General features: G+C 43.9%; 1 protein-coding gene across 1 annotated transcript in view; it reads right to left on the minus strand.

The window, feature by feature from the left end:
* The window catches only part of LOC139538933 (integrin alpha-V-like), an 85,044-nt gene that overhangs the window by 13,333 nt on the left and 55,881 nt on the right, over positions 1-15,830 (minus strand). Inside the window, exons 18-23 of the mRNA XM_071341518.1 lie at positions 9,933-10,070; positions 6,488-6,555; positions 5,732-5,879; positions 2,353-2,445; positions 1,900-1,979; positions 1,016-1,096 (exon numbers count right to left, since the gene is read on the minus strand). Coding sequence (XP_071197619.1) covers positions 1,016-1,096; positions 1,900-1,979; positions 2,353-2,445; positions 5,732-5,879; positions 6,488-6,555; positions 9,933-10,070 — 608 coding nt within the window. The remainder of the gene's footprint in view (positions 1-1,015; positions 1,097-1,899; positions 1,980-2,352; positions 2,446-5,731; positions 5,880-6,487; positions 6,556-9,932; positions 10,071-15,830) is intronic.

Below are 15,830 nucleotides of genomic sequence, written 5' to 3' on the forward strand. Positions count from 1 at the left end.
GAAAATGGGTCGTGGATGGGTATTCCAGCATGACAATGACCCAAAACACACGGCCAAGGCAACAAAGGAGTGGCTCAAGAAGAAGCACATTAAGGTCCTGGAGTGGCCTAGCCAGTATCCAGACCTTAATCCCATAGAAAATCTGTGGAGGGAGCTGAAGGTTCGAGTTGCCAAACGTCAGCCTCAAAACCTTAATGACTTGAAGAAGATCTGCAAAGAGGAGTGGGACAAAATCCCTCCTGAGATGTGTGCAAACCTGGTGGCCAACTACAAGAAACGTCTGACCTCTGTGATTGCCAACAAGGGTTTTGCCACCAAGTACTAAGTCATGTTTTGCAGAGGGGTCAAATACTTATTTCCCTCATTAAAATGCAAATCAATTCATAACATTTTTGACATGCGTTTGTCTGGATTTTTTTGTTGATATTCTGTCTCTCACTGTTCAAATAAACCTACCATTAAAATTATAGACTGATCATTTCTTTGTCAGTGGGCAAACGTACAAAATCAGCAGGGGATCAAATACTTTTTTCCCTCACTGTATGTTGGTGACCTCCCACCTGCCCATTAGGGTAGGAGAAGATGTGTGTTGGTGACCTCTCATCTGCCCATTAGGGTAGGAGAAGATGTGTGTTGGTGACCTCCCACCTGCCCATTAGGGTAGGAGAAGATGTATGTTGGTGACCTCCCACCTGCCCATTAAGGTAGGAGAAGATGTATGTTGGTGACCTCCCACCACCCCATTAAGGTAGGAGAAGATGTGTGTTGGTGACCTCCCACCGGCCCATTAGGGTAGGAGAAGATGTATGTTGGTGACCTCCCACCACCCCATTAAGGTAGGAGAAGATGTGTGTTGGTGACCTCCCACCTGCCCATTAAGGTAGGAGAAGATGCAGGAGAATATACTAAAGTGAAAAAGCATTCTTTGCACACTTCAAGTAGACGATATTTCTGTACTTAACGACTAAACTTCTGGTCAGTAATGACCTTCGTTGGAGAAGACATGTCAACATACCCTCTGATATCAACATTGGAAAGAACAGCCAGCTGTGTGATGCTGGAGACCAGACTACTGCTGCTGTTGAACTGGTTGGAACTGAAAGACAATATTATATTATTAACTTATACAACAAGACCAGATCGTGAAAACATCAGATAAGCAGTTTACACAGTACAGGTTGATGCTAAAACACAAAATGTCCACAGGGTGGAACCATTGCATTGTATTGTAACTTTTGTCCATGATTTTGAACTGGCTGCTAAAGCCTCATAAGATATAAACAAAAACTCCAGACAATTCCACCACAAGACACATGTGCTCTCAACTATATTCTAAACAATTTAACAATGACTTTGATCAACAGAATATAGTTTTATTTAGAAAGGACCGGCGTGACCTTGGGATAGCGGGAGAGTAAACGAGAGGTATTCCTTCATAACAACAAGGACAGACAAAGGATATAGCTACTCTGTCATTTACATGCTCCTTTCAATCCAACCAGGGAAAACAGAAACACCATGTTTGTTTTTTTTTACATTTGCTCTTGTCAAAGTGGTCCACTATAGGAAGTAGGGTGCAGTTTGGGACACATTTTTAGTCTCACTGTCTGTTACCACAAAGTCAGGACATGTGTGGGAGAAAGTACTGGGAGTCTCTTCTCTAAAAGGATTTTAGTTCAATTAGGTCCTAACTTTATGACCATTCGGCGATGTGTGAGACACCGTTTCATTATTCATACACGTTAGGCTCATTAAGATTTAAAAGTCTCGCGAGAGAGACGTGTATACATACCCCAGTTGTTTAAGAAAATAAAGCACAGGAAAAAGTCATTTTATTTCCAGAAGCCACACCTGTAAGAAAGACTGTGTTCTGAACCCGTTTTGTTACCAGCTCATTACCTCTGTATCTGCAGGTCAAACTTGACAAACGTGTCCTGCTCTGAGAGCTGATGAACACTGAAGCGGAGTCCGGCCAGCACCTAAAGACAACATCACACCATCGGGATCATCACCATTCTGATTGTAAGTCTCGTACTGCGTTTATACAGGCAGCACAATTCTGAAATGTTTTCCAAAAATGTTTTACTTTTGATCAATCAGATCTGATTTTTTGGGGGGGCCCAAAAAATGATCAGATTTGGGCAGCCTGTGTAAACGCACCTTCTGATCAGAATCAGAATCATCTTTATAACACCAAGTACATTCACATGTACCAGGAATTTGAACTGGGGAAATGGTGCTGACTAGGTGTCTAGTCAACCACCAACATAGAAATAGAATCCCTAGAACAGACATCGCCCCCCCATTCAGGTCAACGGGACGGATACCATCTGCATGCTCCCATCCACTCACCTTAGTTCCACCTTTCATGGGGTTCCCCAGGTCACACACCACCACCCTGGTCTGGTTCTCTGTCTTGTAGGCACAGGACAATCTAGACAGAGTCTGCAAGGGAGAAAGCGACAAAATGCATGATACTATGTTAATGTTGATAGCTAGTCACTTTAACTATACCTTCATGTACATATTACCTCAATTACCTCGACTAACCTGTGGCCCCGCACATTGACTCTGTACCGGTACTCCCTGTATATAGCCTCCACATTGACTCTGTACCGGTACTCCCTGTATATAGCCTCCACATTGACTCTGTACCGGTACTCCCTGTATATAGCCTCCACATTGACTCTGTACCGGTACCACCTGTATATAGCCTCCACATTGTCTCTGTACCGGTACTCCCTGTATATAGCCTCCACATTGACTCTGTACCGGTACTCCCTGTATATAGCCTCCACATTGACTCGGTACCGTAATACCCTGTATATAGCCTCCACATTGACTCTGTACCATTACCCCCTGTATATAGCCTCCACATTGACTCTGTACCGTAACACCCTGTATATAGCCTCCACATTGACTCTGTACCGTAACACCCTGTATATAGCCTCCACATTGACTCTGTACCGTAACACCCTGTATATAGTCTCCACATTGACTCTGTACCGGTACCCCCTGTATATAGCCTCCACATTGACTCTGTACCGGTACCCCCTGTATATAGCCTCCACATTGACTCTGTACCGGTACTCCCTGTATATAGCCTCCACATTGACTCTGTACCGTAACACCCTGTATATAGCCTCCACATTGACTCTGTACCGTAACACCCTGTATATAGCCTCCACATTGACTCTGTACCGGTACTCCCTGTATATAGCCTCCACATTGACTCTGTACCGTAACACCCTGTATATAGCCTCCACATTGACTCTGTACCGGTACCCCCTGTATATAGCCTCCACATTGACTCTGTACCGGTACTCCCTGTATATAGCCTCCACATTGACTCTGTACCGGTACCCCCTGTATATAGCCTCTACATTGACTCTGTACCGGTACCACCTGTATATAGCCTCCACATTGACTCTGTACCGTAACACCCTGTATATAGCCTCCACATTGACTCTGTACCGGTACCACCTGTATATAGCCTCCACATTGACTCTGTACCGTAACACCCTGTATATAGCCTCCACATTGACTCTGTACCGGTACCCCCTGTATATAGCCTCCACATTGACTCTGTACCGGTACCCCCTGTATATAGCCTCCACATTGACTCTGTACCGGTACCACCTGTATATAGTCTCCACATTGACTCTGTACAGGTACCCCCTGTATATAGCCTCCACATTGACTCAGTACCGGTACCCCCTGTATATAGCCTCCACATTGACTCTGTACCGGTACCCCCTGTATATAGCCTCCACATTGACTCAGTACCGGTACCCCCTGTATATAGTCTCCACATTGACTCTGTACCGGTACCCCCTGTATATAGCCTCCACATTGACTCAGTACCGGTACCCCCTGTATATAGCCTCCACATTGACTCTGTACAGGTACCCCCTGTATATAGCCTCCACATTGACTCTGTACAGGTACCCCCTGTATATAGCCTCCACATTGACTCTGTACAGGTACCCCCTGTATATAGCCTCCACATTGACTCTGTACAGGTACCACCTGTATATAGCCTCCACATTGACTCATTACCGGTACTCCCTGTAGATAGCCTTCACATTGACTCTGTACAGGTACCCCCTGTATATAGCCTTCACATTGACTCATTACCGGTACTCCCTGTAGATAGCCTTGCTACTGTTATTTTATTGCTGATGTTTAATTACTTGTTACTTTTATTTTATTTATATATTTTTTTACTTTACCCCTTATTTTTCTTAAAACTGCATTGTTGGTTAAAGGCTTGCAATTAAGCGTTTCACTGTAAGGTCTACAACACCTGTTGTATTCGGCCGCACGGGACATTTTTTATTGATTTTAATTTGATTTAACACCTTATGTAATGGATAACCTAGCCACCACTGTACCGGGTGATGCACAGGAAAGTCATACAGAGTCTGGGACGGAGAAATTAATAGGATCTATCAGCTTGACTAATGCAATCCATCGGTTTCATATTTCATTGTCAAAACCCACAAAACTGTTGTATTGTCCTTCCCTTTGGGGTGTGTCCCACACACACCACGATCAGGCAGTGGGAGGACACTCAACACACAGAGGCAAGACAACACTGAGTGAACAAACCATTAGGAACACCTGCTCTTTCCATGACACAGACTGACCAGGTGAATCCAGGTTAAAGCTATGATCCCTTATTGATGTCAATTGTTAAATCCACTTCAATCAGTGTATAATAGAAGGGGAGGAGACGTGTTAAATCATTATTTTTAAGCCTTGAAACAAAATATTTCAGTGCCGTTGAACGGGGTGTGGTAGTAGGTGCCAGGCACACCGGTTTGTGTGGGTCAAGAACGGCAACGTTGCTGGGTTTTTCCATGCTCAACAGTTTCCTGTGTGTGTATCAAGAATGGTTCACCACCCAAAGGACATCCAGACATCTTGACACAACTGTGGGAAGCATTGGAGTCAACATGGGCCAGCATCCCTGTGGAATGCTTTCGACACCTTGTAGAGTCCATGGACCCGACGAATTGAGGCTGTTCTGAGGGCAAAAGGGTATGCTACTCAGTATTAGGAAGGTGTTTCTAATGTGTAATTTACACTGAGTGAAGTTGATGAAAGCTGGTTGGTTAAGTTTCCACCTGACACTGCAGAAAAATCTATTCCATGTTTATATATTCCGATAGACACAGTATGTGTACAGTGCCTGTTAGATATTAAGAGCATCCGGGAATGTGCTTTTGTCCGTTATCGCTGTAAGAGAACGAGTTAGCTAGCATGCTCTAATAGTATGTTATCGCTGTAAGAGAACGAGTTAGCTAGCATGCTCTAATAGTATGTTATCGCTGTAAGAGAACGAGTTAGCTAATATGCTCTAATAGTATGTTATCGCTGTAAGAGAACGAGTTAGCTAGCATTCTCTAATAGTATGTTATCGCTGTAAGAGAACGAGTTAGCTAGCATGCTCTAATTGTAATGGTCGCATTAGCTCCCCCTTGCTAATTCACAGTTATTTCCCTGCTAAAAGACGTATCACGAATCTACAGCCATCAATATATACTGTTGTCCTGCACATCTATTCTGCTTCCTTGTGTCTATCGTCAGAATAAACACCAATCAACTGAGATCGCTGGCTGGACAGTACTTTGGTTTAAAAACAAAACGCAAGAGAGTTACGAAGTACGATCACATCTGGTGCCCGAGACCAGTCTAGTCGTCTTCACTGGCCTCTATTGTATTTTACCTCACTGTTGCGTACGACCCCAGTGAAGTCAGCCTGGGGAGGAAGGAAGACATGTAGCTCTGCCTCGTACGCCCCCTCTCCTCTGTTCTCCGCTGTCACCTCCAGGGTCAAGGGGTTATCATCTCCTATGTAGATCTCCTTCTGGTCACTGGGGAGATCAGAGATCAGATTAACAGACTGATCTCCTTCTGGTCACTGGGGAGATCAGAGATCAGATTAACAGACTGATCTCCTTCTGGTCACTGGGGAGATCAGAGATCAGATTAACAGAATGATCTGCTTCTGGTCACTGGGGAGGTCAGAGATCAGATTGACAGAATGGAGTTAAGACTACGGGAAAGTTTCCATAATTTTGCTATGCCAAAATTCCTAGGTTTGTCAGAAATCGTGGTTAGAGGATTGCCTCCCTGGTTATGATCGCCTGATTACGGGAATCCTCCAATTAGGATTTCAGAAAACCCTGGGAAGATTTCTGGGATTTTGTAACGTTACTCAGTCAGGACAATCTCCTCTGGTCACTGGTAGTAGAAAGAAAACCTTAATGGAAAAGTTAGGACCATCTCACTGATGCCTGATTCACACTAGATGGTCAACCACAACCTTACTGTGCTTTGTCCTTTTCCAACATGATTTCAACAACTACCAGACAACTACCAGACAAAAAACAGCTCGACTTGGCTAGCTGTGATAGGAATGAATGAATGAGGCATGAGATCCTGGAAGAAGAGGTAACTTAACAAGTGACGGAGCACTCACCTCACTACAGACAGCTTGAGGTCTGGCTTGCAGATGTTGTCATCTCCACAGTCCAGTAGGACATGGGCCTGAAAAACATTGTCACAAGCAGACAGTTTGTTTACCCAACAAACGTGTCCCACCTCTCCTACTAACCATGTGACCCACCTCTCCTACTAACCATGTGACCCACCTCTCCTACTAACCATGTGACCCACCTCTCCTACTAACCATGTGACCCACCTCTCCTACTAACCACGTGACCCACCTCTCCTACTAACCACGTGACCCACCTCTCCTACTAACCATGTGACCCACCTCTCCTACTAACCATGTGACCCACCTCTCCTACTAACCACGTGACCCACCTCTCCTACTAACCACGTGACCCACCTCTCCTACTAACCATGTGACCCACCTCTCCTACTAACCATGTGACCCACCTCTCCTACTAACCATGTGACCCACCTCTCCTACTAACCACGTGACCCACCTCTCCTACTAACCAGGTGACCCACCTCTCCTACTAACCATGTGACCCACCTCTCCTGCTAACCACGTGACCCACCTCTCCTGCTAACCATGTGACCCACCTCTCCTACTAACCACGTGACCCACCTCTCCTGCTAACCACGTGACCCACCTCTCCTGCTAACCACGTGACCCACCTCTCCTGCTAACCATGTGACCCACCTCTCCTGCTAACCATGTGACCCACCTCTCCTGCTAACCATGTGACCCACCTCTCCTACTAACCATGTGACCCACCTCTCCTACTAACCATGTGACCCACCTCTCCTACTAACCATGTGACCCACCTCTCCTGCTAACCATGTGACCCACCTCTCCTACTAACCATGTGACCCACCTCTCCTACTAACCACGTGACCCACCTCTCCTGCTAACCACGTGACCCACCTCTCCTGCTAACCACGTGACCCACCTCTCCTGCTAACCACGTGACCCACCTCTCCTGCTAACCATGTGACCCACCTCTCCTGCTAACCATGTGACCCACCTCTCCTACTAACCATGTGACCCACCTCTCCTACTAACCATGTGACCCACCTCTCCTACTACCCATGTGACCCACCTCTCCTACTAACCATGTGACCCACCTCTCCTGCTAACCACGTGACCCACCTCTCCTGCTAACCACGTGACCCACCTCTCCTGCTAACCACGTGACCCATCTCTCCTGCTAACCACGTGACCCACCTCTCCTGCTAACCATGTGACCCACCTCTCCTGCTAACCATGTGACCCACCTCTCCTACTAACCATGTGACCCACCTCTCCTACTAACCATGTGACCCACCTCTCCTACTAACCATGTGACCCACCTCTCCTGCTAACCATGTGACCCACCTCTCCTACTAACCATGTGACCCACCTCTCCTACTAACCATGTGACCCACCTCTCCTACTACCCATGTGACCCACCTCTCCTACTACCCATGTGACCCACCTCTCCTACTAACCATGTGACCCACCTCTCCTGATAACCACGTGACCCACCTCTCCTGCTAACCATGTGACCCACCTCTCCTGATAACCATGTGACCCACCTCTCCTCCTACTAACCATGTGACCCACCTCTCCTACTAACCATGTGACCCACCTCTCCTACTAACCATGTGACCCACCTCTCCTACTAACCATGTGACCCACCTCTCCTACTACCCATGTGACCCACCTCTCCTACTAACCATGTGACCCACCTCTCCTACTAACCATGTGACCCACCTCTCCTACTAACCATGTGACCCACCTCTCCTACTAACCATGTGACCCACCTCTCCTAATACCAATGTGACCCACCTCTCCTACTAACCATGTGACCCAACTCTCCTACTAACCATGTGACCCACCTCTCCTACTAACCATGTGACCCACCTCTCCTACTAACCATGTGACCCACCTCTCCTACTAACCATGTGACCCACCTCTCCTACTAACCATGTGACCCACCTCTCCTCCTACTAACCATGTGACCCACCTCTCCTACTAACCATGTGACCCACCTCTCCTACTAACCATGTGACCCACCCTCCTACTAACCGTGTGACCAACCTCTCCTACTAACCATGTGACCCACCTCTCCTGCTAACCATGTGACCCACCTCTCCTGCTAACCATTTGACCAACCTCTCCTACTAACCATGTGACCCACCTCTCCTGCTAACCATGTGACCCACCTCTCCTGCTAACCATGTGACCCACCTCTCCTACTAACCATGTGACCCACCTCTCCTACTAACCATGTGACCCACCTCTCCTACTAACCATGTGACCCACCTCTCCTACTAACCATGTGACCCACCTCTCCTACTAACCATGTGACCCACCTCTCCTACTAACCATGTGACCCACCTCTCCTACTAACCATGTGACCCATCTCTCCTCCTACTAACCATGTGACCCACCTCTCCTACTAACCATGTGACCCACCTCTCCTACTAACCATGTGACCCACCCTCCTACTAACCGTGTGACCAACCTCTCCTACTAACCATGTGACCCACCTCTCCTGCTAACCATGTGACCCACCTCTCCTGCTAACCATTTGACCAACCTCTCCTACTAACCATGTGACCCACCTCTCCTACTAACCATGTGACCCACCTCTCCTACTAACCATGTGACCCACCTCTCCTACTAACCATGTGACCCACCTCTCCTACTAACCATGTGACCCACCTCTCCTACTAACCATGTGACCCACCTCTCCTACTAACCATGTGACCCACCTCTCCTACTAACCATGTGACCCACCTCTCCTACTAACCATGTGACCCACCTCTCCTACTAACCATGTGACCCCTCTCCTACTAACCATGTGACCCACCTCTCCTACTAACCGTGTGACCCACCTCTCCTACTAACCGTGTGACCCACCTCTCCTACTAACCATGTGACCCACCTCTCCTACTAACCATGTGACCAACCTCTCCTACTAACCATGTGACCAACCTCTCCTACTAACCATGTGACCCACCTCTCCTACTAACCATGTGACCCACCTCTCCTACTAACCATGTGACCCACCCTCCTACTAACCGTGTGACCAACCTCTCCTACTAACCATGTGACCCACCTCTCCTGCTAACCATGTGACCCACCTCTCCTGCTAACCATGTGACCAACCTCTCCTACTAACCATGTGACCCACCTCTCCTGCTAACCATGTGACCCACCTCTCCTACTAACCATGTGACCCACCTCTCCTACTAACCATGTGACCCATCTCTCCTACTAACCATGTGACCCACCTCTCCTACTAACCATGTGACCCACCTCTCCTACTCACTATGTGTTACTCTATACCTGATCACAACAGTTACTGTCCTTCCCAAATGGCTCCCTACTCCCTATATGGCACACTAGTTTCGACCAGAATCCTGTGCACTATATAGGGAATAGGGAGCCATTTGGGATGTAGACTTAGTTAAAGACATATGTGTACTTGTTTGGAGATGTTGGTGGGGGTAGTCTGCTCCAGGATAGGCAGGAGGCCGGTCTTATCTGCAGCCTGCTGGTAGTCCAGACTGAACTCCATGAACACAGAGATGGGAGTGATCTTGTCCCGGAACTCAGAGTCCTCCTGCAGAGCAAGGAGAGAGGATTTAGTAAGAACAAAGTCAACAATATCATGGAACACAATCTAATATCAACTGGTTATATTATATCATGGAACACACTAATATCAACTGGTTATATTATATCATGGAACACACTAATATCAACTGGTTATATTATATCATGGAACACACTAATATCAACTGGTTATATTATATCATGGAACACACTAATATCAACTGGTTATATTATATCATGGAACACACTAATATCAACTGGTTATATTATATCATGGAACACACTAATATCAACTGGTTATATTATATCATGGAACACAATCTAATATCAACTGGTTATATTATATCATGGAACACACTAATATCAACTGGTTATATTATATCATGGAACATACTAATATCAACTGGTTATATTATATCATGGAACACACTAATATCAACTGGTTATATTATATCATGGAACACAATCTAATATCACCTGGTTATATTATATCATGGAACACACTAATATCAACTGGTTATATTATATCATGGAACACACTAATATCAACTGGTTATATTATATCATGGAACACACTAATATCACCTGGTTATATTATATCATGGAACACACTAATATCACCTGGTTATATTATATCATGGAACACACTAATATCACCTGGTTATATTATATCATGGAACACAATCTAATATCAACTGGTTATATTATATCATGGAACACACTAATATCACCTGGTTATATTATATCATGGAACACACTAATATCAACTGGTTATATTGTATCGTGGAACACACTAATATCAACTGGTTATATTATATCATGGAACACACTAATATCAACTGGTTATATTGTATCATGGAACACAATCTTCTACAAAGGCAGTAACCTCAGCAGAGGCGCTTGCTTGTAAAAGCCTATGGCTGTGCAAAGGCATACCCTTGTTGTGTTAATTTAGCAGACAAGACACACTTATTTCCTGAGCCCTTATCACAGTCAAGACAGACGTATTTTATATGTAAAAAAAACCATGATGTAATATAACAAAATAAAATAGAACAATATTTTTTCCCATCTCGTATCTGGAACAGTTATTCCCAGAGTGATAATTTGAAACGGATCTCAATTTGGCGAGTTGAAAGACAATTTCTTCAGGGTTACAAACCAAAAATAATTTATTTTTATATACAGATTTTAAATTTTGTTTATTCTGCCTGTTCTTCCGACAGTGAATCACGTGACCGTGGCTTGCTATATAAACCAGGCAGGCAGGCATTAAGGCATTCAGTTACTGTTTTGATTGAACGTTAGAATGGGAAAAACAAGGTGACCTAAGCAACTTTTAGCAAGGTATAATCGTCGGTGCCAGTCATGCCGGATCCAGTATCTCAGAAATGGCCAGCCTCTTGAGGGACAGAGAATAGTGCTGTAAACTCTAGGGTTTACAGAGAATAGTGCTGTAAACTCTAGGGTTTACAGAGAATAGTGCTGTAAACTCTAGGGTTTACAGAGAATAGGGCTGTAAACTCTAGGGTTTACAGAGAATAGTGCTGTAAACTCTAGGGTTTACAGAGAATAGGGCTGTAAACTCTAGGGTTTACAGAGAATAGTGCTGTAAACTCTAGGGTTTACAGAGAATAGGGCTGTAAACTCTAGGGTTTACAGAGAATAGTGCTGTAAACTCTAGGGTTTACAGAGAATAGGGCTGTAAACTCTAGGGTTTACAGAGAATAGTGCTGTAAACTCTAGGGTTTACAGAGAATAGGGCTGTAAACTCTAGGGTTTACAGAGAATAGTGCTGTAAACTCTAGGGTTTACAGAGAATAGTGCTGTAAACTCTAGGGTTTACAGAGAATAGTGCTGTAAACTCTAGGGTTTACAGAGAATAGTGCTGTAAACTCTAGGGTTTACAGAGAATAGTGCTGTAAACTCTAGGGTTTACAGAGAATAGTGCTGTAAACTCTAGGGTTTACAGAGAATAGTGCTGTAAACTCTAGGGTTTACAGAGAATAGTGCTGTAAACTCTAGGGTTTACAGAGAATAGTGCTGTAAACTCTAGGGTTTACAGAGAATAGTGCTGTAAACTCTAGGGTTTACAGAGAATAGTGCTGTAAACTCTAGGGTTTACAGAGAATAGTGCTGTAAACTCTAGGGTTTACAGAGAATAGTGCTGTAAACTCTAGGGTTTACAGAGAATAGTGCTGTAAACTCTAGGGTTTACAGAGAATAGTGCTGTAAACTCTAGGGTTTACAGAGAATAGTGCTGTAAACTCTAGGGTTTACAGAGAATAGTGCTGTAAACTCTAGGGTTTACAGAGAATAGTGCTGTAAACTCTAGGGTTTACAGAGAATAGTGCTGTAAACTCTAGGGTTTACAGAGAATAGTGCTGTAAACTCTAGGGTTTACAGAGAATAGTGCTGTAAACTCTAGGGTTTACAGAGAATAGTGCTGTAAACTCTAGGGTTTACAGAGAATAGTGCTGTAAACTCTAGGGTTTACAGAGAATAGTGCTGTAAACTCTAGGGTTTACAGAGAATAGTGCTGTAAACTCTAGGGTTTACAGAGAATAGTGCTGTAAACTCTAGGGTTTACAGAGAATAGTGCTGTAAACTCTAGGGTTTACAGAGAATAGTGCTGTAAACTCTAGGGTTTACAGAGAATAGTGCTGTAAACTCTAGGGTTTACAGAGAATAGTGCTGTAAACTCTAGGGTTTACAGAGAATAGTGCTGTAAACTCTAGGGTTTACAGAGAATAGTGCTGTAAACTCTAGGGTTTACAGAGAATAGTGCTGTAAACTCTAGGGTTTACAGAGAATAGTGCTGTAAACTCTAGGGTTTACAGAGAATAGTGCTGTAAACTCTAGGGTTTACAGAGAATAGTGCTGTAAACTCTAGGGTTTACAGAGAATAGTGCTGTAAACTCTAGGGTTTACAGAGAATAGTGCTGTAAACTCTAGGGTTTACAGAGAATAGTGCTGTAAACTCTAGGGTTTACAGAGAATAGTGCTGTAAACTCTAGGGTTTACAGAGAATAGTGCTGTAAACTCTAGGGTTTACAGAGAATAGTGCTGTAAACTCTAGGGTTTACAGAGAATAGTGCTGTAAACTCTAGGGTTTACAGAGAATAGTGCTGTAAACTCTAGGGTTTACAGAGAATAGTGCTGTGAACTCTAGGGTTTACAGAGAATAGTGCTGTGAACTCTAGGGTTTACAGAGAATAGTGCTGTAAACTCTAGGGTTTACAGAGAATAGTGCTGTAAACTCTAGGGTTTACAGAGAATAGTGCTGTAAACTCTAGGGTTTACAGAGAATAGTGCTGTAAACTCTAGGGTTTACAGAGAATAGTGCTGTAAACTCTAGGGTTTACAGAGAATAGTGCTGTAAACTCTAGGGTTTACAGAGAATAGTGCTGTAAACTCTAGGGTTTACAGAGAATAGTGCTGTAAACTCTAGGGTTTACAGAGAATAGTGCTGTAAACTCTAGGGTTTACAGAGAATAGTGCTGTAAACTCTAGGGTTTACAGAGAATAGTGCTGTAAACTCTAGGGTTTACAGAGAATAGTGCTGTAAACTCTAGGGTTTACAGAGAATAGTGCTGTAAACTCTAGGGTTTACAGAGAATAGTGCTGTAAACTCTAGGGTTTACAGAGAATAGTGCTGTAAACTCTAGGGTTTACAGAGAATAGTGCTGTAAACTCTAGGGTTTACAGAGAATAGTGCTGTAAACTCTAGGGTTTACAGAGAATAGTGCTGTAAACTCTAGGGTTTACAGAAAATAGTGCTGTAAACTCTAGGGTTTACAGAGAATAGTGCTGTAAACTCTAGGGTTTACAGAGAATAGTGCTGTAAACTCTAGGGTTTACAGAGAATAGTGCTGTAAACTCTAGGGTTTACAGAGAATAGTGCTGTAAACTCTAGGGTTTACAGAGAATAGTGCTGTAAACTCTAGGGTTTACAGAGAATAGTGCTGTAAACTCTAGGGTTTACAGAGAATAGTGCTGTAAACTCTAGGGTTTACAGAGAATAGTGCTGTAAACTCTAGGGTTTACAGAGAATAGGGCTGTAAACTCTAGGGTTTACAGAGAATAGTGCTGTAAACTCTAGGGTTTACAGAGAATAGTGCTGTAAACTCTAGGGTTTACAGAGAATAGTGCTGTAAACTCTAGGGTTTACAGAGAATAGTGCTGTAAACTCTAGGGTTTACAGAGAATAGTGCTGTAAACTCTAGGGTTTACAGAGAATAGTGCTGTAAACTCTAGGGTTTACAGAGAATAGTGCTGTAAACTCTAGGGTTTACAGAGAATAGTGCTGTAAACTCTAGGGTTTACAGAGAATAGTGCTGTAAACTCTAGGGTTTACAGAGAATAGTGCTGTAAACTCTAGGGTTTACAGAGAATAGTGCTGTAAACTCTAGGGTTTACAGAGAATAGTGCTGTAAACTCTAGGGTTTACAGAGAATAGGGCTGTAAACTCTAGGGTTTACAGAGAATAGTGCTGTAAACTCTAGGGTTTACAGAGAATAGGGCTGTAAACTCTAGGGTTTACAGAGAATAGTGCTGTAAACTCTAGGGTTTACAGAGAATAGGGCTGTAAACTCTAGGGTTTACAGAGAATAGTGCTGTAAACTCTAGGGTTTACAGAGAATAGTGCTGTAAACTCTAGGGTTTACAGAGAATAGGGCTGTAAACTCTAGGGTTTACAGAGAATAGTGCTGTAAACTCTAGGGTTTACAGAGAATAGTGCTGTAAACTCTAGGGTTTACAGAGAATAGTGCTGTAAACTCTAGGGTTTACAGAGAATAGTGCTGTAAACTCTAGGGTTTACAGAGAATAGTGCTGTAAACTCGAGGGTTTACAGAGAATAGTGCTGTAAACTCTAGGGTTTACAGAGAATAGTGCTGTAAACTCTAGGGTTTACAGAGAATAGTGCTGTAAACTCTAGGGTTTACAGAGAATAGTGCTGTAAACTCTAGGGTTTACAGAGAATAGGGCTGTAAACTCTAGGGTTTACAGAGAATAGTGCTGTAAACTCTAGGGTTTACAGAGAATAGTGCTGTAAACTCTAGGGTTTACAGAGAATAGGGCTGTAAACTCTAGGGTTTACAGAGAATAGTGCTGTAAACTCTAGGGTTTACAGAGAATAGTGCTGTAAACTCTAGGGTTTACAGAGAATAGTGCTGTAAACTCTAGGGTTTACAGAGAATAGTGCTGTAAACTCTAGGGTTTACAGAGAATAGTGCTGTAAACTCTAGGGTTTACAGAGAATAGTGCTGTAAACTCTAGGGTTTACAGAGAATAGTGCTGTAAACTCTAGGGTTTACAGAGAATAGTGCTGTAAACTCTAGGGTTTACAGAGAATAGTGCTGTAAACTCTAGGGTTTACAGAGAATAGTGCTGTAAACTCTAGGGTTTACAGAGAATAGTGCTGTAAACTCTAGGGTTTACAGAGAATAGTGCTGTAAACTCTAGGGTTTACAGAGAATAGTGCTGTAAACTCTAGGGTTTACAGAGAATGATGCGACAAACAAAAAAACATCTAGTCAGCGGCAGTCCTGTGGACAAAAACAGCTTGTTGATGAAAGAGGTCAAAGGTGAACGGCTAGAATGGTTCAAGCTAACAGGCCGGCCACAAACAGGCCAATAACGGCGCAGTACAACAGTGGTGTGCAGAACGGCATCTCGGACCACACAACTCATCTGTTCTTGTCACCGACGGGATACTGCAGCAGACGACCACACTATCAGCTAGAAACAAGAAGACGAGGCTCCA

Source organism: Salvelinus alpinus, chromosome 14, assembly GCF_045679555.1.
Source record: "Salvelinus alpinus chromosome 14, SLU_Salpinus.1, whole genome shotgun sequence".
In the NCBI taxonomy this organism is placed as follows: Eukaryota; Metazoa; Chordata; class Actinopteri; order Salmoniformes; family Salmonidae; genus Salvelinus; species Salvelinus alpinus.